General features: G+C 50.8%; 1 protein-coding gene across 1 annotated transcript; it reads right to left on the bottom strand.

Annotated features, from left to right (window-relative positions):
- Nucleotides 1-4,245: 4,245 nt before the first annotated feature.
- Nucleotides 4,246-16,289, bottom strand: NPTX2 (neuronal pentraxin 2). The gene is made up of 5 exons (XM_059896575.1): nucleotides 15,864-16,289; nucleotides 14,056-14,272; nucleotides 8,656-8,900; nucleotides 6,743-6,922; nucleotides 4,246-5,711 (listed from the first exon to the last, which is right to left on the bottom strand). The coding sequence occupies exons 1-5, from the start codon at nucleotides 16,287-16,289 to the stop codon at nucleotides 5,484-5,486; spliced, it is 1,296 nt and encodes a 431-aa protein (XP_059752558.1). The 3' UTR covers nucleotides 4,246-5,483.
- Nucleotides 16,290-22,252: the final 5,963 nt, after the last annotated feature.

A 22,252-nucleotide genomic window follows, 5' to 3' on the forward strand; every position in this document is an offset into this window, starting at 1 on the left:
TGCTCACCGCATACTAGAGAAAGCCCACACGCAGCAATGAAGACACAACACAGCCAAAAATAAATAAATAAATACATTAAAATATATATATATGTAATTACTGATGAGGTAGGGCTTATGCCTGCCATTTTGCTATTTATTTTCTATATGTCTTATGTAGTTTTTGTTCCTCTATTCCTTCATTGCTACCTTATTTTAAAGTAAATAAATATTCTGTGGTGTAGTATTTTAATTCCCTTGTTGTTTCTTTAAATATATTATTTTGTTTTATTTTTTTGATAGTCGTCCTGATGATTACAATTGACATTTTAATGTATAACAATCCAGTTCAGATTAATATCAACTTAATTGAAATAATCCAAAATATTTACTCTTACATAGCTTCATTGCTTTGGCATCCTCTTGTGCTGATATGTCAGCAATAACAGCAATAATGATATAACAAATTGTATCTGTATATGTGTATGCCCGTCAACACAAGCTTATAATTATTACTTTATACAGTTATCTTTTAAATCAGGTAGAAGAGCTACAAACAAAAAATACATTTATACCATCTTTTATTATTACCTGTAAGTTACTTTTACCATTGCACTTTGGTTTTTTTTTTTAAAGAAATCCTTGGGGTTTTTTTGTTGTAGTTTTTATTTTATTTATTTATTTATTTATTTATTTTTATTTATTTTTTTATTTGGCTGCATCAGGTCTTAGTTGCAGCACACGGGATCTTCATTGTGGCATGCAGGATCTTTCATTGTAGTGCACAGGCTCTCTAGTTGTGGCATGCAGGCTCCAGAGCACGTGGGCTCAGTAGTTGTGGCATGCAGGCTCTCTAGTTGTGGCATGCAGCTCTAGGGCATGTGGGCTTAGTTGCCCTGGGGCATGTAGGATCTTAGTTCCCTGACCAAGGATTGAACCTGTGTCCCCTGCATTGAAAGGCAGACTCCTAAGCACTGGACACCAGGGAAGTCCCACCATTGCTCTCTATTCCTTTGTGTGGATTTGAGTTACTATCTAATATTCTTTCATTTCAGCCTGAAGGACTCCCTTTAGTATTTTCTTGTAGGGTAGATGTGCTTGCATTGAATTCTGTCAGTTTTTGGTTATTTGGGAATGTCTTCATCTTGCTTTCAGTTTTGAAGGGTAGTTTTGCCAGACATAGAATTCTTCGTTGACAATCTTTCTCTTTCAGCACTTTGAATATGACATTCCTCTGCCTTCTGCGCTCTCTAAATTCTGATAAAAAATTCAGCTGTAAATCTTATTGAGGAGCCCTCATATGTGATGAGTCGTTTCTCTCTTGCTGCTTTCAAGATTCTCTGTATTTGATTTTTGACAGTTTGATCATGATGTTTCAAGGTGTGTTTCTCTCTGAGTTTATCCTACTTGGAGTTTGTTGAGCTTTTAAAAACCTCACATTTAATTCCTCTCCCCAAATACCAAATATCAGTGAGTTCTGGTAACTCTACCTCCAAGTATGTAGTTAAATCTTTTACTTCTTTCTGTCTGCTCTGCTACTACCCTCACTTAAGGCATCATCGTCTCTTACTTGGACCAGTGGCGTATCTTCCTCCCTGGTCTCCCTGCTTCTGCTTCCAGTTCATTCTTTTTTTTTTTTTCATTTTTTTTCATTTTTAAAAACTTATTTATTTTATTTTTGGCTGTGGTGGGTCTTCATTGCTGTGTGGGCTTTCTCTAGTTGTGGCAACTGGGGGCTACTCTTTGTTGCGGTGCGTGGGCTTCTCATTGTGGTGCCTCCTCTTGTTGCGGATCACAGGCTCTAGGCATGCGGGCTTCAGTAGTTGTGGTACGCAGGCTCAGTGGTTGTGGCATGTGGGCTTAGTTGCTCTGCAGCATGTGGGATCTTCCCAGACCAGGGTTCGAACCCATGTCCCCTTCATTGGCAGGTGGATTCTTAACCACTGTGCCACCAGAGAAGCCCTCCAGTTCATTCTTTATCAGGCAGAGTAGTCTCCTTAAAATATTAGTCCAATTACTATGTCTCCCTGCTTAAAACCTCCAGACTTCCCATTTCACTTTGAATAAGTTCTGAACTTAGTCCCTTCATGATCTGGCTCTGCTACTTCTCTATCTTATCTCCCTTCTCCAGTGTATGCAGCTACCCTGACTGTTTCTTCTTTTGAACGTTTCAAGCTCAGAACTACCTCAGGGCCTTCACACCAGCTGTTCCTTCTGCCTGGGGGCTTCACCCAAGTTTAGCTCCCTGTCTTCAATGAGGTCCCAGCTTGAATGTAACTTCAGGAAGATGTTCCCCGCTTACTCTCTATCACATCACGAGTTTTTTTCATGTTTATATGTTTGTCTTCTATCCACACTGTCCAATGGAATTAACCTCCACTTAAGAGAGTAACTTGGCTATCATCCTCACCGTTGTATCTCTGGTGCCTAGAATAGGGCCTGACACATTGTAGGTGCCCCAAATACTTGTTGAGTGAATAGAATGAATGGTAATGCCTGTGCTTAACAGGAAGACCTCTTCCAAGGCCTTCCGTATAAGGAGAGCTGATGCTGGAGTCCCCTAAGTCTATAGAGGGTCCAGGTCTGCCTTCACCACTAGCAGAGACTTCATCCGAGTTTGACTTAGATTGAGTTGCATTTTATCACTTCAATTCATTCATCATTGATCATCCAGCTACAGTTTCCATGGCAACCCTCAACTAAGCAGAATATTCCATCATCCAGGACACTCTCTATCCCACCCTTGTCAGAGCACCCAGTTCACTCTAGAGGTGTTTTCCAGCCTCTAGCAAAGGGTAAGGTCTTGGGTGGGAAAACAGAGGCCATGGGTCTCTTTTAGATGGGAGGCTCAAGGCATAAGAAATTCACTGGATTTCATAGCTGATTCTTGTTTCTGCTTTTCACTGGATTTCATGGCTGATTCTTGTTTCTGCTTTTATGTCAGGAAAGCCAAACCTCCAATAGGAGGACCAGCCTGCAGCAGTGGTAAGGAGAGGTGAAATGTTTCATTTTCCCACATCAGGTCAGGAAGTACTTTGGTCCCATGTTCTGGGTTCAGAGTTTCTCCAGTTGCAGGAAGGAAGTTACCTGGCTCAGCAGGGGTTCAAAGCCCTTATGCAAAGTTTTGCTCCTGGAAGAAGCAGTGCCAGGGAAGCTAGTAAGGTAAGCTCAGTGTCTGGCATGGGTATGAAATAAGGTAACTCCTCAGCGCCTTTCAGGGGGAGATCTGAGTAGCTTCATCATGAAGGAGATTCCAAATAAACTGCTCTCCACCTGATCTCAGCACCTTGGATTCCAAAGACCCCCCCCCCCCAAGCAGTGAATCTGGCCTAATTTCTTGTTCAACCCAACACTAATGATTGAGTTCCTGCCAAGTCATAACGTACAACATTGAAAATAGACTCCAGGAACCTCAGTGATCCAGTAATGATCTTGGTTTTAGAAGTCACAGCTTCCATTTTGGCCTATCAAGTACACCAAGCACATAGTGTCATTTGGCCCCAAGATTGGACTCTGCTCCCTTAGAATAAAAATTTAGACATTGCCACTTGGGAAGGGGACAAAGTGAGTTATACTCTGCAGCTACTGAAATAAAGATACAAAAATAGAAAGTGGGGGTGAGGGAGGCATACCTAACATTTGTGGAGATGGGGAAAATATCAACACACCTGCCAGGGCCAGGTGGACACAGAGAGGTGGCACCAGGAGGACACATTGGCCCTAGGTCCCCTCGGAGCCAAAAGCCAGAAGGCAGGGTGTGGGTGGAAGGGCCTTCAGAGCCGTAGGCCAGCTTGGATCCCAGCTCTGCCCTTTGTCAGCTGTATGATCCCAAAGTCACTGTTTAATTGTTCCACGTATCCACCTGTGAATTGGGATGAACTCTTTCAGGGGGTCGTGAACAGGATTAAATGAGATTTTAATGCAGAGCACACAGCGTAGGTGCTGAACAGGTGTCACACCTGGGACAGGGCGCTGAGGGTCATCTAGCTAAGCTTGATTCCCAGTTGAGATGACAGGGACAGGCTGGGGACAGAGAGGCTGGGAAGAGCCTGCGGGGCATCTCCAGATGGAGCCTGGAGTTGAGGAGGGAAGGGCGCAGTCCAGCACCACACCCTCCTCCAAGTCTCCTCAGCTCCCCTGGGGCCACCCCCTGGGGCTCGGCCCAGGCTAACCAGAGAGGACAACCTCCTGCAAAGCACCAGCCCTCCCTGCCCTCAGCCCCGGACAAGGAGAAAGCAGACATCAAGGCATCTTCCAGTGCATTTTAATCAAAATTCCATCATCAGAAGAGTTCTTGTAGCATACAGTGTTAGGATGGGCATGTCAACTTGGTCCTACAAATGGAATATCCACAGATTTGCACTTCAAACATGTATGAAAAATAAAATATATAATATTTAGCTGTATAAATTTCCCCACTAATCACGTTATCTTTAAAATAAATTACTACCTCTGTCCAATAAATTAATCAGCCTGGAGTCACTAAGCAGACATCAGCCAAATGACATCCGTTTCCTGAAAACATTCTGGGGGAAATACTGGAGACAGTCAAATGCTTACAGGAATCAACATGAGTTAAAACTAGCACGTCCAAAAAAACACAAAAAACAAAGAAAAACTAGCACGTTCCTCACAGTGGGGCGAGACATCAAACATGGGAGCCAGCTAATGGCTGCTCTTTTCTGTTGGGGGAAAAAAAAAAAAAAAATCAATTCCCCAAACCACACCGAATGGTTGTAAAAGCTGCAACTGAACTTTTGGCACCAGTGGAGAAAAGACACCTTTCAAAGCCATACCCAACCAGGATTCTGCCAAAGCACGGGTCAGAGGGAGAGGTGACAGAGGGGGACGGACAGCTGCCATGGCCCTTCTCCGTTCTGAGTTCCCATTCACAGCCCCCTCTCTCGAGCCATGGACGCCCCCTCCACCTTGGAGGAGGTAGGGCATTGTCCGGCCAGCCCGCCTTCCTCAGTAAACTCAAGAGTTCCTGGGACGGAAAGATTCACAGCGTAAAGAACATCAAGAGAAAGGCCCTTTTGGGGGGGAGGGTGGAACAGGGGGGGCGGTTTGCTGCGTGCTCAGTTGACAGCAGGGTGTACTCAACACACAAGGGACGCGGCCACTCCACCGGGACGGATGCACAGCCTCTGAAGGGGACGGACAGACGGCGCACACGAGACACCAAGGATCCGAGAGGGTGGGCAGGGCTGGGGTGCGCTAGCATTTACAGGGGTGCTGAACGGGGCTTTAAGGACAAGAGTCCCTTCACAGCAGAAGTCAGAAATCCACCCACCTGCGGCTCAGGGCTTCTTCCCCCTCCCCCAAAACCAACAAAATCTTGGTTAGGAACAAATAAGCTGGTGACAAACGCCTCAGGCTTAGAGATGCCCTGGGAACGGGCTTTGGGGGTCCCGGTGCACTACGGCAGGAGGTTTACACACAGTTCCACCGGGGGAGGAAGGGGAACGGCCCGACCCCCGCCTCCTGGGCAGAGGAGCAGGCGGCTACAAGTCAAGGAGACGCTCCTCGCAGGTCTGCACCGGCCACTTCGAAGCCCCTCCAAACACGTCCACGTTGTTGTCTACCCAGGGGATGACGTTGCCCGGCATGTTCGTGGAGCAGTTGGCGATGCTGATGATCTCTTGTGCACGGAGGACGCGGTCCCATATGTTGAACTGGCTGAGCTCCCCCACGAATGCCTGCGTGGCATCGAACCTGCCCCCAACCGTGTCCTGGGAAAGAGGGACAGACTGCATCGGGGCAGGCTCACAGGCAGACACATCTGTTACCTGTCCCAGTGCGTGACCGGCTTCAGGGGAGGTGGGGGGACGCCAGCCTGGGAGGGAGATGGGGACTGGGGCATTTTCCTGACTCCCCGACTCAGATCGCAGCCCATGACCACTGATTCCTGCCCGTTCCAAAGCTTTAGGGCACGTCAGGCCTGGGAAATGGCGAGACTCAAACTGGCCCATTTTAGGGAGGGGAAACTAAGCAGAGAGATCCTTGCCCAAGGCCCCAGAGTGAGGACTGGACCCCGGTCTCCCGACTCCCAGCCCCTCCCAGGGGAGAAGAAACAGGGTAGTGGGAAACGGGGAGAGCCAAGGGCCCAGACTCAAAGCCCCCCAGAGGACCTGGAGTCTATTCCCCCGTTTTCCACCAGGAAACCCCAAACACAGACTGAAACGTGAATTCTCATCTGCCCGAGAGCAGACGTCCTCTGCCCCAGATGGCGAGTTTTCTGAGCGCGGTCTCTGAGGCCTGGCCCCACCTCGCCCACAGGTGTTTGTTCTCCAGGTGCCCTTGCTGGGGATCAGGGTCACGACTCTGAGCTGGCAGCTCCTGGAAGATGCCAATACCAGCCAGCGCCCGGCATCCGGAGTCAATGCAGTGGCCGGCAGAGGCCAAACAGCTGGAGAGATGGCCCGGGGTCGCTACATAACCCTGGGACTCCAGGGTCACTCCTGCTCACCTGTATCGGACAGACTCCATTCTAGAATCTGTCTGAACCCACCACACCAACTCGGTCCCTGCCAGGAAGGGCAGGAAGTGTCCCCATGCCCGCTCTCAGGCCCTTAGGCCACAGGATAGCACGGGCTGAGCCGGCAGACACGCTGGCCATCCAGGCTGGTCGTCGTGCTGCGGCGGCCAGGTCCAGGTCCGGCAGGCGGACAGACAGCTGAGCAGGGCCAGGGGCAGCCCGCAGGCCCGGCCGTGTGCCGCCTGGCCTGCCAGCCGCTCCTCCCGGCACCCCACCTGCACCCACCTGCTCCTGCCCGAGGATCAGCACACCCCCCGGCTTGATGGGGTGCCACGGGGCCAGGTTCTCCCCGGTGCCCAGCTTCTCCCCATCCTGGAAGGCCTCCCACATGCCGTCCCGCGTTGTCCAGGTGACACAGATGTGGTGCCACTTGCCGTCACTGACAAACAGGGGCAGCTGTGCGACCTGTGGGCGGCAACGTGCAGGTGAGGGCCCCCTTGGGGTTCCCAGGAGTCTGACCTGGGGGGACGGAGCCCCTGAGCCCACTGCTGCTCCCCTGCTATGCTCTGTGGGTAACATGCCCGACCTTGCCCAGCTCAGAGTGACCCTTGGGCTGGAGACACAACGTGTGTCACAGACTCTTAAGAGGAAAGGGGCAGCCTGGGTACACACCCTGACCCCAGGGTGACCTGCTTTCAACTGGACACCCTTGGACCTGGGCTTGGTTAAGGGCCTAGGATTCTGTGCAGACCAAGCAAATGTGACAGACGGCTCCCCACCCTGCATACTGGTCCTGAACATCCCTCACTGGAGAACCTAAAGGGAAGTCAGGACTCTACTGGACCAATTTCTTTGGAAAACAGGCCAGGCATCTACCCTCTGCAGGCAAAGTCCCAAGTGCCATCGTGGCACCTGGGGATCTGCATGTATGTGTGTCCTCCTGTGCGGAGCACCTTCAATTACGTGTGAGTGTAGGGGGGTGGGGGATGCACACAGAACCGGGGGGAGGGCCTGTCCGACCCACACGGTCTCCTGGCAGTCCTGTGAGTGCTCTACAGACCAGTTCGCCTGTGAAGCACTGTGTTGTTACTGCTGGTGTCCTAGCAACCCGGAGCTCCCTCCCAGGAATGGGCTATTTACACGACATCTAAACCCAGAGGAAAACAAGGCTCTCGGTCCTGCCCCGTCCAAGGGCGTTATTTCGAATAATTAATCCCTAGCTCAAGGATGTGGTCACCGCTGGAAGGAGCCCTGAAGGTGGATTCCACAGCGTTTCCCACTTCATTTCCAGCCGGGGCGGTTTAGTAAAGACAGACAGGGTGGGAGGCCATTGCCTGGTGAGCGCCCTGGGGGCTGGTGCAGCCATTCACCACTCAGCTCCAGCAAGGAGGGTGTGAGGATGCAGTTCGGGTGACGTGGAGCCTGACTTAAGTTTAGGTGAGGCTGCTGGAGGGTCCCGCAGGTGCTCAGAGCTGATCTCTTGAGGAGACCGCGTTCCTGAATGTCGAAGTAAGCCAGTCCATCAGAAAGGGGACATTTACTCTGTGAAAGGCAGGACTAGAGGGGTGGGGGCAGATGGGTGGTTGCCATGGGCTGGGGTAGGAGCAGGAGGTGACTACAAAGGGGAACGAGGGAATTTGGAGGGAAGATGAAACTGTTCTAGATTTTAGTTGTGGTGGATTCAATAATTGTATGCATTTGTCAAAACTGGTTGAACTATACACTAAAAAGTGTAAATTTTATTGTATGTAAATATATTTCAAGCCCCCCCCTCACTAAAAGATGTGCTCATGAGAAATATCACACACTCATACACACACACACACACACACACACACACACAAATACACACCCTCCCCTAATCGGTGCAGCCCCGGGGAACAGCCCTCACTGACCGGCCTGAGGGTCCGTGACAATTCAGGCGAGCACGCAGAGACCCAGCTCATTCTGTTCCTTCCGGGGCCTCTGTACCTGGACCCTCTGCTGCTTCCTGGCGGGATTCACAGCTTGGATCTCCACAAGCTGCAGCTGCCTGCCCCCTGCCCCCTACCCAGCCACCTGCCCAGAGTGGGACTGAGTCAGGGCAAAACTGTCCCCACTGCGAGAAGGACAGCCCCGTGGCCAGACGTCAGGCTCCCTGCAACATCCCAACCTCGGTGGCCGTCGGGATGCGGGTTGGCCGTCCCAGCAGGCCTCACCTTGTCGTTGATGAGCAGCTCAATGGGGTTGTTGCCCCACTCTATCAGCACGATCTCGTTGGCCTGCCCGGGCACCGCGTAAGAGAACGGGGTGCCGATGCCCGGCGAGGCGCTGGACCGCAGCCACAGGCAGATGGTGAAGGCGTACAGCTCGGGCAGCGTCTTCTTGATCTTGCCGTACAGGTAGTTCGTGCGGAGGGGGAGGGACACTTTGAAGGCATCAGGCGACTTGAAAGCACTGTTGCCTGGGGCAGGGGAGAGAGGGGCAGCAGCATGTGAGACCCCTCTCTCTTCCCTCTCAACCACAACCCAGAGGGCAGCCCACCTGGACCCCCGCCCGGCCTACTGGCGGGTCCCCCAAGCAGTGGAGCACCTGCTACTGACCAGCTGCTGTTCAGTGCTGAAGCTCTAGTGGGAAACGGGCATATCCTCACTCTCGGAAGCTCAAGGAAGTGGGTAGGCGCAAGCTGGACTTAACTTTCTGGTTAAATTAAGCCAGAAACCCTGTTCCCTCCACTGTTTGCTTGAAATCCCGGCTCCTTCAGCAGGGCTGGGTCAGGGGCCTGATGGGCTTGGAGGCAGGACATCTTACAGGAACCCAGGCACTCCATAGACACTTGTCCCCCAATGAGTCCATGTCACTTCTCCCCCCGAAGCATCACCACCGCCCGAGGCGACGGAGCCAGACACCCGTGACTCGACACAACTTAACTCAGAAGGGGCTTTTGGACTAAATCCCTGGTGTGAATTGCTTTGCTCAGGATTTGCCCTGCCCTCCTTAAGAGGAAACCAAGTTGACGGACCATCTCCTGCAGTCTGGAAGCAATGGGAGGCGGGGAAATGCAGAGGCCCCCTCTCCACGGAGGCTACCCACCCGCCAGGGCCTTGACCCTTGGGGCCTGCCTGGACTGTCCCCACGTAAATGGCACTTCCCAAACCTTTTGAAAACGAGTGATACTCTTAAATAGGTCTAAGTCATTTTCAGTACAGTTTTGATTTAAGCTCAGAATTAATGGCGACATCATAAATAAACACGCAAGAAGACAAGCCCCTGCCTGATTATCACAGATCTCGGAGTTTGCAGGGGACTGCCGACTCTGGGAGCTGTCACGGCAAAAGCTTCCCTCTTATTTGGGGACCAGGTGCTGCCAGGGAAGGAACCTAAATAAATGCCCTTCATTCATTCAACAAGTATTTATTAAGCACCCACAAGGGGCCAGATGGTCCCCATCTCTGTCAAAGACAGGCAGGCTCTCCCGGCCTGGAACCAAACTGCCCACGTCACTGGTGGACTAAATCTGTCCCTTTCTTGCCCCCCTCTGTAGAACAGGACCCAGAGTGGATGAACTTTCTCCGTCACGATCCCCGGTAAGGAACACGTGAGAGAAGTTCTTCGGTGCCACGGTTCACACCTACCGAAGGACCTTCTGCAAAGGAAGGCAGCAGGGCCCAGTGTCACCCTTCCAACCCCTCCGGAACAGGCAGCATAGAAATACTAGCATCTGGGCTTCACACGTACTGTTTACTCCTATCTGCTGGTTGTGCAGTCTTGCCCGATCCATCCTGACCTCCCAAGGCTGTGGAGCACCTGGCGAGGGCCGGGAAGACCTTGCTGCCTGGGGCAGCCGAGGATGGGGCCAGGCTAGAGGTTAGGCTGACACGGGCCCCACATGAGGCTGAAGCAGAGCTAAGAGAGAGAACCAGAAAGCCCCAACTCCCCGATTTTGCAGGTTGCACAGTGGGGGCACCGCGGGACTTACCCCAGGTCACACAGCCCGTGAGTGACAGAACCAGGAACGGAAGTCCCTCTTCCCACTACGCGCAGCTGCAAGTATTTAATCTGCAAATGCTCGTGTTTTCACGAGATGTGATTATCTAATAGAGAGAAATGGTTTCTCTCCTTGCAGGCGGGCAGGCTTGCTGACTGAATAAGGCTCGGTGTCGGTAATATCGTTAGCTCGGTGACAACAGAGGTTTCATCAGAGCTGGGAGAGCCGAGGGGTGGCCATACCTCGAAAGCCGGTGCCCTCTATTTATATAAAACAGCTTGGAGGTTCAGAGGAAACTCAGTTAAAACCAATTAAGGAATTAAAAGCCCTGACCAATAAATCAGAGACTGCAGGTGGCAGACAAGCTAAGGAGGGGGGTGGCTGGAGGCCAAAGAGACAAGGGTTCTAACATCTACTTCAACTGCGAGCTCGGCTCTGCCTGGCCGGCGGACCCGGGTCTGGAGGCTGCCACAGATGAGGAGGTCTCACAATAAAGAAAACAAGCACCCGTGGGACCTGGGTGGCAGGACCACACGCAGGGTTGGATGTGCACCACTGGGCTGGGAGGCCAGCATGGCCGGAGCTCACATGCCCCTCCAGCCTGCAGTCTTCATGACTCTGGTCCTCCGGGGTCACCACTAACCTCAACCGCAGCTCTGCAATCTGCCAGCCACGTGAATGCAGGCATCACTTAGCTCTGACTCCGTCTCTCGTCTAACTAAATCCCATCTCACGGGGTTGTTGCAGGGGTTACAGAGGATACAGAATGTGGAACTCAGAGGCCAGCGTCTGGTGCAGAACAGGCACTTAATGGGCAGGGGGCGATGCACCCAAGACCAGAGCACCCCAAAGCCCCCACTTTGCATATGGTGGAGGTCTGTCTCCTCTGGGCTCAGCAGGATGCTTCTAAGGAACACAGTGTGTATTCTACTCATGGTATATTTGGGGCCTGGGAGTTCACATATCCCTTCACACTTGTCTCATACACGACAGACATAAACTCAGAACTGCCCAGGAGGCAAATCGGTCAGCAGATGATAATTTTCCTCAAAGACTCATCCCACGGCTGGGTGGAGCAAACAGGATTGGAGAATTCTCGTGGTGGGGTCAAAAGGCAGAGGACAGCAAAAGCTGAGCCGCTGCTCAGTGCCAGGGCCTGCGGGCTCTGCAAGAATGGCCAGCCAGGGGACTTAATGTTGTGGAGTCCAGCTCTAGTTCGAACACGGACTTCCCCTCTGGGCCAGGCGAGCTCTGAGGGCTTTCCGTAGCACCAAAGAGCGTGGGTGCGGGAATCAGACCGGCTGGGGCGAGGCCTGACTGTTGCTTTCTGGCTGTGAACAGACAGGCTAAGGATGGGAGGGAGAGTCACAAAGTGGCAACTCCTGGGTGGCCCAAGCCATGATGAAGAACCTTAGAGGAAGCCACGTGAAACTCACAACCCCCCTGGAGTCACAGAACAAAACAGAGAGGGGCGGAATTATGTGACTGCTGCTGGTCACCAGCCGGTCCCCTCTCCCCACATGACACGTCTGGCTGAGAACCTCGGAGCACTTTCCTGGTCTATGAAATGGGTATAACAGGAATCCTGTCTCCACGCTCTAACTCAGTGGACTTCTACTAACCCACTTCTATTAACCCACCTCCTTGTAGCCACTCGGCTGCCATGCCAAGTGAGGTATACAGCCACCAAGGTCTCTGGCAAAGCCCTCCCCTCATTCTACAGCCAACCCTGCTTCAAGCTACTGAGTAACTGCAGTGTCCCTGCTCCCTCAGCCTGCAGGTTCCAGGTCCCATGAGGGCGAGGCTGGGCAAGGGAACCCGAGCCACCCTCCCCTGGCCCTGACGCTGCCTTCCTCTCCTGCTGTCCTGTGACAAAGGCCTGAGCTGCAGTTGCCCTGTCTCCGGGGAGGGAAGGCTCTTGAGACCTAATGAGCTTCCTGAGGTCACCCAGCAACGGAGGTGAGGCAGAGAGGACTTTTTTTTTAACTCAAGAATCCAAGTGTAATAATAAGAGTAAGGAAGGAAGGACAGACTTTTCTGGAGGGAGAGAACAGGAAAGGGATGAAGGAGACCTGTGACTTCTGGGATGCTGCTGTAAAAGCGACTAAATCAAATGAAACAGAAACACTATCCCGTTGGGTGACTCCATCTGGCCCTGCTGAGCCGACGTCGCTGAAGGAGTAAGTGGACATTCTGCCACTGGACATTCACCTACCCATTCATAAAACTGAGTCATGAGAAATTGCCCTTGTCAGGTTAGTGTATCTGAAAAGACTACAGTCTTATATCCACTACCAGCAGACCTAAGACTTCACACCCAGCGCAATCTGAATGATCTAGGGCCCTTGATCCCTCCCCTTCCTGTCTGTGGAAGAAACTTACCCACCAGAATGTGAGCAGAGAAGAGAAAGATACTCAGAATCTGCTGCAGGGGCTAGTTAAGAAGGGACTGAAACGCCCACCTGGCAGGAGGTCAGGGATTAGGTTGTTTGTCCGAGCTGATCCTGAGTGTCTTGCTTTTCCACGGACAATGCCAGTGGGGCTGGGGGCAGGGTTAATTCCGGAAATGGCTGTTATCAGTCACCCTGATTGTTTGCTTGCTGTTCATGCATGCTGTGAAAGTTTGGATTCGCATAGTGGGAATAATACAAATGGAAAGTGCTCAGTAATGTCTCACCCTAGAAAGACATTAATGACAAGCTCTTCTTTGGAGACCTAGCAATCCAGTTTAAATTCATCAGCCACAACTGGGCAAGGAGGAAATTGGGCTAGCACAAACACTTCTTGCTGGGACTACATAAGTACAACCAATCAGGTACAAGGGTCTCTAACTTGGCTAAAAGAAAAGCCACCTGGCTGGTCACAACTGACCCAGCTGGATTCCGGGACATGTTTTCCTAACCAGAACCTAGTCCTGTTTACGAGCACTATTTTGCTATTACAATTGGCTGAGGAATCCTTTCCAGAATCTTCAGAGCTACAGTACCTCTGTTAAGTCAGATATTCCTATAATTTATCATGCAATAAAAGGAATATGAATAAGTCTAACTACAGACTATAAAAAACAAAACAAAACAAAACATCCACAAACCATGTAGTGCCACAACCACCGCTGACAACGGGGGTCTGAGCACAAGTGATGAAAACCAGGCCACTCCCATCAGCCATCAGCCCCCTCCGTCCCCACCATCTCTGACAAGTGCCAACAAGGCCAAATCGGCCCACCTGTGGGGGAGAAACCCCAACTCTGTGCACCATGAGATGACTCAGGTTGAAAAAGCAACACTTCGTCTGAGAAGTGAGAGGCAGAAGGGAGAGGTGGACTGCTGATTGGATGGTAAGGAGTCAGGTGGTTTTCTGCACCCAGGACTGAAGGTTCAGAGGTGACGGAAGAGCAGCTCAGAGCCGAGCAAACTCGGGAGCAGAGCCACTGCCCAAGAGTCAGCAGGCAGGGGTCTGGGAGTGGCCTCGTCTGTCAATGGGCAAGAGGGCTGCGCTGCTGGCCCCTCCCGGCCTGCCCTCCCCGACTCTGAGCCCCACTTCCCTTGCGTGGCAGCCAAGAAGGACAGTGGGCTGGGGGGCCGGATGGATGTCAGCCAAGGGGCGACAGAGACACTGGTGAAGCACTCACCTCGCTCCAGCTCGGTCACCCTCTGCAGCAGCGCGTTCAGGGCGCTCTCCGTCTTCTGGCGGTGAGCTGAGGTCTCGTTGTGGAGCAGGGACTTCTCATCCTCCAGCTCGGCCACCTTGCTCAGCAGCTGCCTCTCCAGCTCCCCCAGCCGCCGCTGGAGCACCTCCCGAAAGTCGCCGGGCAGCGCCGCGCCGGACACGTTCACTTGGAGCTGGTGCTTTTGGTGGGGGAGGAGGGGACACAAGGGGGAGAAGTATTAAGGCCAGTTAAAAAGAAACTGAGAGATGTAGCTCTAATGGCCCCCCCACACAGGGAGAAGCTTCCAAAGTGGGAGTATTCAGTCGTGCCAGTGGCAGGAAGGGGAGCATTTCACTGAAGTTTTTTTTTTTTTTTTTTTTTTGGTTGGGAGTATGGAAAGGATTTCATAGTCAGACAAGAATTGCTCTGCTGCGATATTTGAAACTTAGGAATCTCATTTCCCTTCCGGGAAAGCTGTTTTTCTCCTCTTACTAAAAGGTCAAAAATTTAACCAACATCTATCATTCTCAAGTAAAGACCAAAATACAGCTAGAATTAAAAGAGAGAGAGTTAATCAAATGGTCCTCAAAACTGATGAGCTTTCATCTAACCTCCCCAAGCTCCAGTATGGCACAAAGATGCATGACTAGGCTTGCAGGGATGTTACTGGAAAATGAAAACTCTAAAGCGTGACTATTCTGAATTCCAGAAATCTTTGCTTTTATTTCTTTCACTCCTCTACCATTTTGCTGGCTCTGAAGGCAGCCAGCCACTGTCTAGCCATGAGTCCTCGGCAAGCTATTTACCCCCTCTAAGTGCTCCAAATTTTAAATGCAGATTATAGGATCTGCCTCAAGGGGTTGTCGCACGGGTTAAAATTAGATAATATGCCTGGCGCATATTTAGTGTTCCAGAAATGTTAGCTGTTATTAATCATAATGAATCAAAGGATATACAGATGCTGGAAATACTGTATTTAGCCATCATGCCATGGGAAACTCTCAAGTAATTTTGCAATAATTACCACCTGCAATTGAAACCTAGTTTTGCGAAGTAGTATTTTGGTAAACGTGTATAACAGAAACATCCACACTGCTTAAACAGGGCGGAAAGTAAAGATAGAAATTAAATGAACATTTCTCTCTCAAAGTTCCAAACTGCATACGCCTTCCAAGAGAGAAGGGAATAAGGTCCCTTCCCCCAAAGCAATCGGGAAGGGCACCTCAGATCCGCGCAATTTGGGGATAGTGGCTTTGAAGTTAACCAGGTTTCCTCCAAGGCGCGTCTAGTATGGCCGGTGACCAGCCCGCGCTCGCCTCCCGCCGAGACCCCCGGACCTCCACCTGCTCTAGTCCAGCCCAACTTGATTTATAAAAAGAAACACCGGACGCCCAGGGCTGCTGACCTCACGCGGCAGCCTCACATCACCCGACAGAAGCTTCACGAGCGCGTCCTGCTAGGGGAGACTCGGAGATTTGCAAAGAGAGAGAGGAGGCCGTCCGCGTTCGCCAGCCCGGACCTCGGGAAATGAATGGACGCACAGCTGGCAGTCCTGGCGCGCGGGGCGATTTAACCCTTCCCTTCCAGCAAGGGGGTGGGGAGGAGAGATGCGAGCCAAGCAAGTAAGTTCCGGAGCAGGACCGAGAACGCCCCTGACCCCAAACCCAGCTCGCCCTGCTTCAGAGCGCGTCCGGGCGGCCGTGTTCCGCACAACCTGGTGGCAGGACCATGCGCCCCTCCTCTGCCCTGAGCCTCGGGGACGTTCCCCCAGGGACCCCTCGCCCTGCTACCTCGAGGCTCTCCAGGCGGTCCTTGAGGGTCTGCAGAGAGCGGCTGAGCTGCTCCACGACGTGGCCAGGGTCCCGCGGCAGGTCGCCCATGGTGTCCTTGCCCGAGGCCGCCCGGCCCGGCGCCTTGCCCCCCGCAAGCCCCTCGCAGCGCGCCAGCTTGGCCGTGAGCTCGCGAATGGCCTCGCGTTGCGAGCCCAGCGTCTCCTTCTGCTGCACGACGGTCTCACGCAGCTGCAGCACCGCGGCCCGCAGCTCCTCCTCGGGGCTCAGCGCGCCGCCCTGCATGGGCATCGCGGGCAGTGGGCAGCCGGCGTGCGCCGCCTCCGGGGGCAAAGCAGTGCACACGAAGCGGTTGCCGGGCGCCTGGCCGTCTTGGGCCCCGGCGGCCACGGCGAGCGCCACGCCAGCGGCCAGCAGCGCCAACATCCCGCCGCTGCCGCGCTCACTCCAGCATCCGCGGGCGGGCGGGCTAGCTGGCGCCGTCGGGGCGGGCGGCGGGGGCGCCTGCGCGAAGGGCTGCGGCCGGGCGCGCCGCTCGAGGGCAGCGTGAGCGCGGGAGCCCGCGGAGCAGCCAGCCGTCGTACAGTTCGCACACTGCCTGGCTCCGCGCTCTGGCCAGGCCGGGCCCGAGCGCCCTTTCTTAAGCTGGAAGGGAGGGGGGAACCCCAGCGCATGGGGCGCGGCGCCGCGAGCTCTGATTGGCCCGGCCTGGTGTACGTCACGCAGGGGGCGGGGCGGGGCGCCTACTCGCGGAGCCGCGGAGCGGCGGACCGGGGGTGGGCGCGTGGGCCAGAGCTGAGGGCCCGAGCTTGCGCCCCCGGGTCCCCCAGGACCGGGGAGCTGAGGTAGAAAAGGCCCTGGGTGCCTTCAGGAGCCTCGGCCGGCGTGTCCAGGCGCCCCTCGGACCCACCCGAGGACGCGGGCGTCGCGGGCTGTGGAGAAGCCAAGAGCCCCCTGGTGCCCCTGCGGCCCCTGGGGCGGCTCTGGGCTGCGGGCGCGGCGCCAGGCCTCGCTCCGCGGTCGCCGCAGCCCCGGGGCGGGGGCGACCCCCATTTCACAAGTGGAGAAAGTGAGGAGGCGCCCGGGCGGGACTCGAACCCTGGGCTGCCGTCGCCCCCCGCCCGCGGCCCCCTCACTCAGAAGGCGGGAAAGAGACGCACGACGGCCGCCTCCGGGACGCCCTCCGCGGCCTCGTCCCCGTCCCCGTCTCGGAAAGAATTCTCATGTATGCGGGGACCAGAAACAGGCGCCAGACGCAGGAGGGCGAGGAGGAGTCGCCCGCGCACCCTCGGGCCACGTTGCCACCAGCTAGGGGCGTGCAGTGGGCCGGAGTCTCGAGGCCACGCGCAGGGCTCTCCCGTGCGGGTCCGGCGACAGCCCACGGGGTGGTGACCTTCTGCAGCAAGGCCTGGGCTGGATGGGCCTTGATCCGACCGCAGTCGTCGAGATGGCGCCATGTGGTGAAACAGTGCGTCACCCTTGTGAATGGGGTGCCCACCGTGTCCAGTTTCCCCATTAGAACCCACTGTCCTCAGATTCTTGGAGGGTACATCGACGGACAGAAACCCCCAAAGGCAGGAGCAAATTTGTTTCAGAATCTGGGCTGTGGTTAACAAACAAGTTCAGAGAGATTTTGATGCAAAGCTACAGACGGAGCTGGTTTACTGCACATTATAAGTGGAAATCTTTATTTTTTTCTGTTTCTAAGGAATCCTGTGGCAAGGTCATTAATCATATTATCCATTATACGAGAAACAAATGGATTTGTCACTTCTGCACAGAAGCTGAGGTTGATTCTGAAAACAAACCGTATCAAAATAAATGAAATTATTACGATAATATGAAATAGACTGCAGTGATTACTCTCCAGTAACCGAATTTTGACCTGCTTTGCACTTCAAACAATAGCTTCCATTATGGAAATAGTTGTGGGGTTTTCAAGGATAATGTTGCTAAATTACAAGAAAAAGTTCTATACGTGAAGATCTCTTCATGCATAAACATTAGAGACAGGAAATCTGGTCTACACAACACTCAAGGCAGAGGACAGTGGAAGCGATGATGGTTCAGGTAAGAATATTCACTATAGTAGAAAAGGTGTGGAGTGGGGGTGGGTGGCTAATGGGCTAATGTCTCTGTTGGTCCGCACCACCCGGAGGTATCAGTTTCAGGTTGTAAGTATGACCTTGAATAGACTCGTTCCTCCTACATCCTTCTTACTTCAACTCTTTGAAAACTCCCCAAGTTCAAATGAGCCCTCATATACACAAATTGCAATAATGAAGGTAAGAAGGTTGCAAAGCACTTTATAAAATGTCACATTTTAGATTATTCCACAAGGCTCTGCATCCAGACATGTTGAGAATTACCCAGATAAGGATTTGACTTCTCAATTTTCTCTCATAGGTTCAATGTTTTTTTAACTCATAGACCTGGGTGGATCTTAATTGGATGTGACAATTAGGGCAGTATGCCTATATTTTCCCATATATCCTTTCTTGGCATAGAGTGATAGATTCATATTTACAGCTTGAAATAGAGGCTTGTTCCTTTAATAATTAAGTAAATCAAGTGTATTTCCAGAATTCTAATTTCCTCCTGAATAAAGAAAACAGTGTACAAGAAGACATAGAAATAACAAAGCATACATCCCAAAATATTTACTCGTAAATTTCTCAAAAGATTTCCGGTATGAGAAGTGATCAGTGAAACTGCCAAAGCCCAGATGGAACGACCCAGGCATTTAAGATGTTATTTTGTTTGGAGGCAGTATAATTAGAGGGTTTAGTTAACAGGGTATATGCTATTTAGGGCTTTGTTTTGCCTTCCTGGTGCAGTGGAAAGTCTGCTGGCTTAGGAAGGAGTCCTCATACCAACTCTGTCACTAGCTCAGTGGTTTGGGCGCAAGTCATTTCTCCTCTCTGGACATCAGTTTCCTTGTGTGTAAGATAAGGGGACGAGACTAGACTCTCCAAAGGCCCTTCTGATGATGCTGAAGAGCTGGTAGTTTCAGAAAGCATCGCTGTTCGGCGTGATGAATGTCCCAGAGCCTTGTTCTTTCTGTTTGTGTTGTGAACCACCTGTAGCCAAGGGTGACTATGGGAAGCCAGGGTGCTTGTGATACAGCAGGTAACCCTTCTCACAGGGAGAGGCCATAGCTGGGGTTGAAATCTGCTCTTGGCGGCATGGAGGTTTGCCCTTGATTTACTGACAGCACAGCAGCCTTGTCTACCTGAAGGATCCTGCATCTCTGACTCGGGCTCCCCATGAAGATGATTGCATGAGTGGCAGAGACCAGGGCCCACGGAATCTCCTTCACTTGAAAAGTCATGCAGATCTGGAACAGTGAATCAGCTCCACCTAAGCGCTTAGTGTAACTTGTGCTGCAGCATAGTAGCCACCCACTCATTCGCTGTGTCTCCTGGCTCCCAGGTTAGCTGAGAGCCCACTGTGGACTTAAACCGTGTGCTGGGAATCCTGATGAGCTCATTCCACCTCCATTTTATTGCCCCATCTGTTTGGTTCTCTTGTTCTTCTCACATGCATTTTTATCTTGGTCTTCTGGGAAATGTGCTAATTTCCACCATGGTGTCAGAGGATCCATCTTACACTTTTTTACATTTCCTTCTCTCTTTCTCAGTGCCACTTGGGAAGTCAAGAATGGGGGTTTGAGCTCAATAACAGAATCCAAGGACAACTTCCTGCAAACGTGACTCAGGAACTGTCCTCGGTTCTGAATTTCAATCGTGTGTGGGGGAACTAAGAGTGTGTGTTTGGTGGTGTTTTGGGTTTTTTTGTTTTTTTGTTTTTTTAATGTAGGATTCAGTGCATATACAACAAAATTTGGAGGCTCCAGAGACTCCTAACTAATAATCTTTTATGCTTAAAATACTAAGACCCCCCCTCAAGAGTGGATTTTTCACTAGAATGAACTGCATGGTAGAGTAGAAAGTGCTTGAGCTTTGGAGTCAGACAGCTCTCGTTTCAATTCTAGTTTTTTAACTTGCCATTTGACCTTGAGAGGATAGCTTAACCTCTCCGAGCCTCAGTTTTCTCATCTCTAACTTCAAGGCTAAATTTACTACAAAGTATTGTCAGGCTTGAGTGAGATAATGTATGTGAACATGTTTGGCATATAGCAGGTGCACAATAGATCCTAATTGTCCTTTTCTTCCCTCTTTCACCACTGAATTCAGAAATGAATTATATACATTTTTTTAAAAACAAACTTAAAAATTTTCCTTTACTTTCTCTGACATCAAGTTGAAATGAAATAAGGCAAGAAAGGATTCTTGAGAAAGAACAGGCCAGCCTCTTTGGAGGAAAGGCAAGGGATGAGAACTTAAGGAAAATTTATTGGTGTCTCAGCAAGAGAATGTTATCCTACTTTGTGTTGTTTTTTTAAGATAAAGCTTTGTATTTATTAACTTTAATCAGAGAATTCAGTCAAAATGAACTGTTTTACATCTACACTAACTTAAAATCTCTAGACTATGTGCCTGGACCCAACTAAAAGATTTATAGTCCTTAACATTTCAGTGATTCTGAGTTTGTATTGCTAAGGGATCCCAATAGATAGAAGGCCACTAAATAAAGCAAATGTTCTCTCTTCAGTGCATCTGGGTTCTTCTCAAATAACATATTTCTGGTTTAATTTTGGGAGCATGTGATATGAGACATTGAGTTTCAGGAAGTGTTCCTGTACTAGTGTACGATCACGTGTGGCTGGAAGGCCATGATTTGGGGGGATTGATTATTAATATTACCCAACTGATTTCAGCAAACAAAAAAGGGGCTTTTGGTGGCATTCTCTGATTTCAAGCAGTAGAACAAGATACTGGATAAGCTGAGGATAATGTCTTAGCTCAGTTTTTAAAAGTAGAGGATAGTAGACTGGGGATGGGATGAGCTGGAGGAAGGTACCTCATCAACTTGGTTTTCTTGGAGGAAATACTCTTAGAATGTAGTCTCAATGTCTCTATATTAGGAAACACTTAGAAAGCGCTTCAGTTTTACACAAGTTACAAGCAGTAAAACTGACATATGTCTATAACTCAGTATCTCCGTGTGGTTTAGACACACAGGTAGCTTGCTTCACTCTCTGAAAGTGAGATTGAAGGAGATTTTATAGAATTTTGAAGACTGGGAAATACTTTAAGAAAGGTCAAAATGTCATATGGCCACTTAACAGCAGGGCCAAGCTGGAACTCAGGTTCTCTGGTTCCCAGTCAAGAGCCCTTTTCTCTGTACCACTCCCTAGCTTACTCATTAACCCTTTAAAATGCTTGGCTTCCTCAAAAACAGCTTTCTTAAAAATTAATAATTTGCCATACCAGATCCAATGACCATTTTCATATATTTCTCCTGGAACTTAAAGCATTCAATATTGTTGGCTAAGTCCTTTTTAAATTAAAACTTTCCATTATCTGTTTCTATGATATTGTATTCTTCTGATTTTCTTCTTGCTTTGGGAGAATTTTTTCTTTCTTTTCTTGATCTTCTTTCATCACCTGCACATGTGTCTAGAGTGTCTAGAGTTGTCATAGTTCTCTCCCTTCACTGTACTCTCTCCTGTGCTTTTACTTCTGATCTCTATGTTAGTGACTCTTTCCCTGATCCGTACAGAGCTCCAGAATATGATAAACCAATTGCATGCTGGACACCTCAAGGATATGCTACCAGCACTTCTAACTCAATATGTCCTCAACTAAATGAATTGTTCTCTTCCCCATTCCTCTTTTCTTCATCCTGTATCCCCTATTTCTGATGTATTAATGTTTCCCAAGTCATTCAAATTTAAAACTCTGGAGTCTCCTCTTCCACCCTCCAAATCCATTCAAATTCTAGTCAAGTTTCTAAGTTCTAATTCTACTTTTATAACATGTCAACTCTCTCTTCACTGATACAACGTCATTACTTTTATTCTAAAGTATACCATTACCTCCTAACTAAACTCTGCAACTCTACCACCTCCCTTTCAGCTTACATTCTATTGCCAGATCCGTTTTCCTGAAGCACAACTCTAAATCATTTAACTCTTCTGCTTGGAAAACTCAGTATTTCCCTATGCATGTTTGTAAACTCTTTCGTCTCCATCATCTGCCTCCCAACCTACTGTTCAACTCTATTTTTTTAATGAGACTTTTTAAAATTAATCAATTAATTTTAATTTTTGGTTGCGTTGGGTCTTCGTTGTCGCGCGCAGGCATTCTCTAGTTGCAGAGAGCGGGGGCTACTCTTTGTTGCGGTGCACGGGCTTCTCATTGCGGTGGCTTCCCTTGTTGCAGAGCACGGGCTCTAGGTGCGCGGGCTCAGTAGTTGTGGCGCACGGGCTTAGTTGCTCCGGGGCATGTGGGATGTGGGATCTTCCTGGATCAGGGCTCGAACCC

Source organism: Balaenoptera ricei, chromosome 15 (assembly GCF_028023285.1).
Source record: "Balaenoptera ricei isolate mBalRic1 chromosome 15, mBalRic1.hap2, whole genome shotgun sequence".
NCBI lineage: Eukaryota > Metazoa > Chordata > Mammalia > Artiodactyla > Balaenopteridae > Balaenoptera > Balaenoptera ricei.

Excerpts from the sequence above, each read along its gene's own strand:
- NPTX2 (XM_059896575.1), bottom strand. The coding sequence starts at position 16,289 with ATGTTGGCGCTGCTGGCCGCTGGCGTGGCGCTCGCCGTGGCCGCCGGG. Across the intron at positions 6,923-8,655 it reads AGCTGCTCATCAACGACAAG|GTCGCACAGCTGCCCCTGTT; the intron begins GTGAGGCCTGCT and ends TGCCGCCCACAG. Across the intron at positions 5,712-6,742 it reads TGATCCTCGGGCAGGAGCAG|GACACGGTTGGGGGCAGGTT; the intron begins GTGGGTGCAGGT and ends CCTCTTTCCCAG.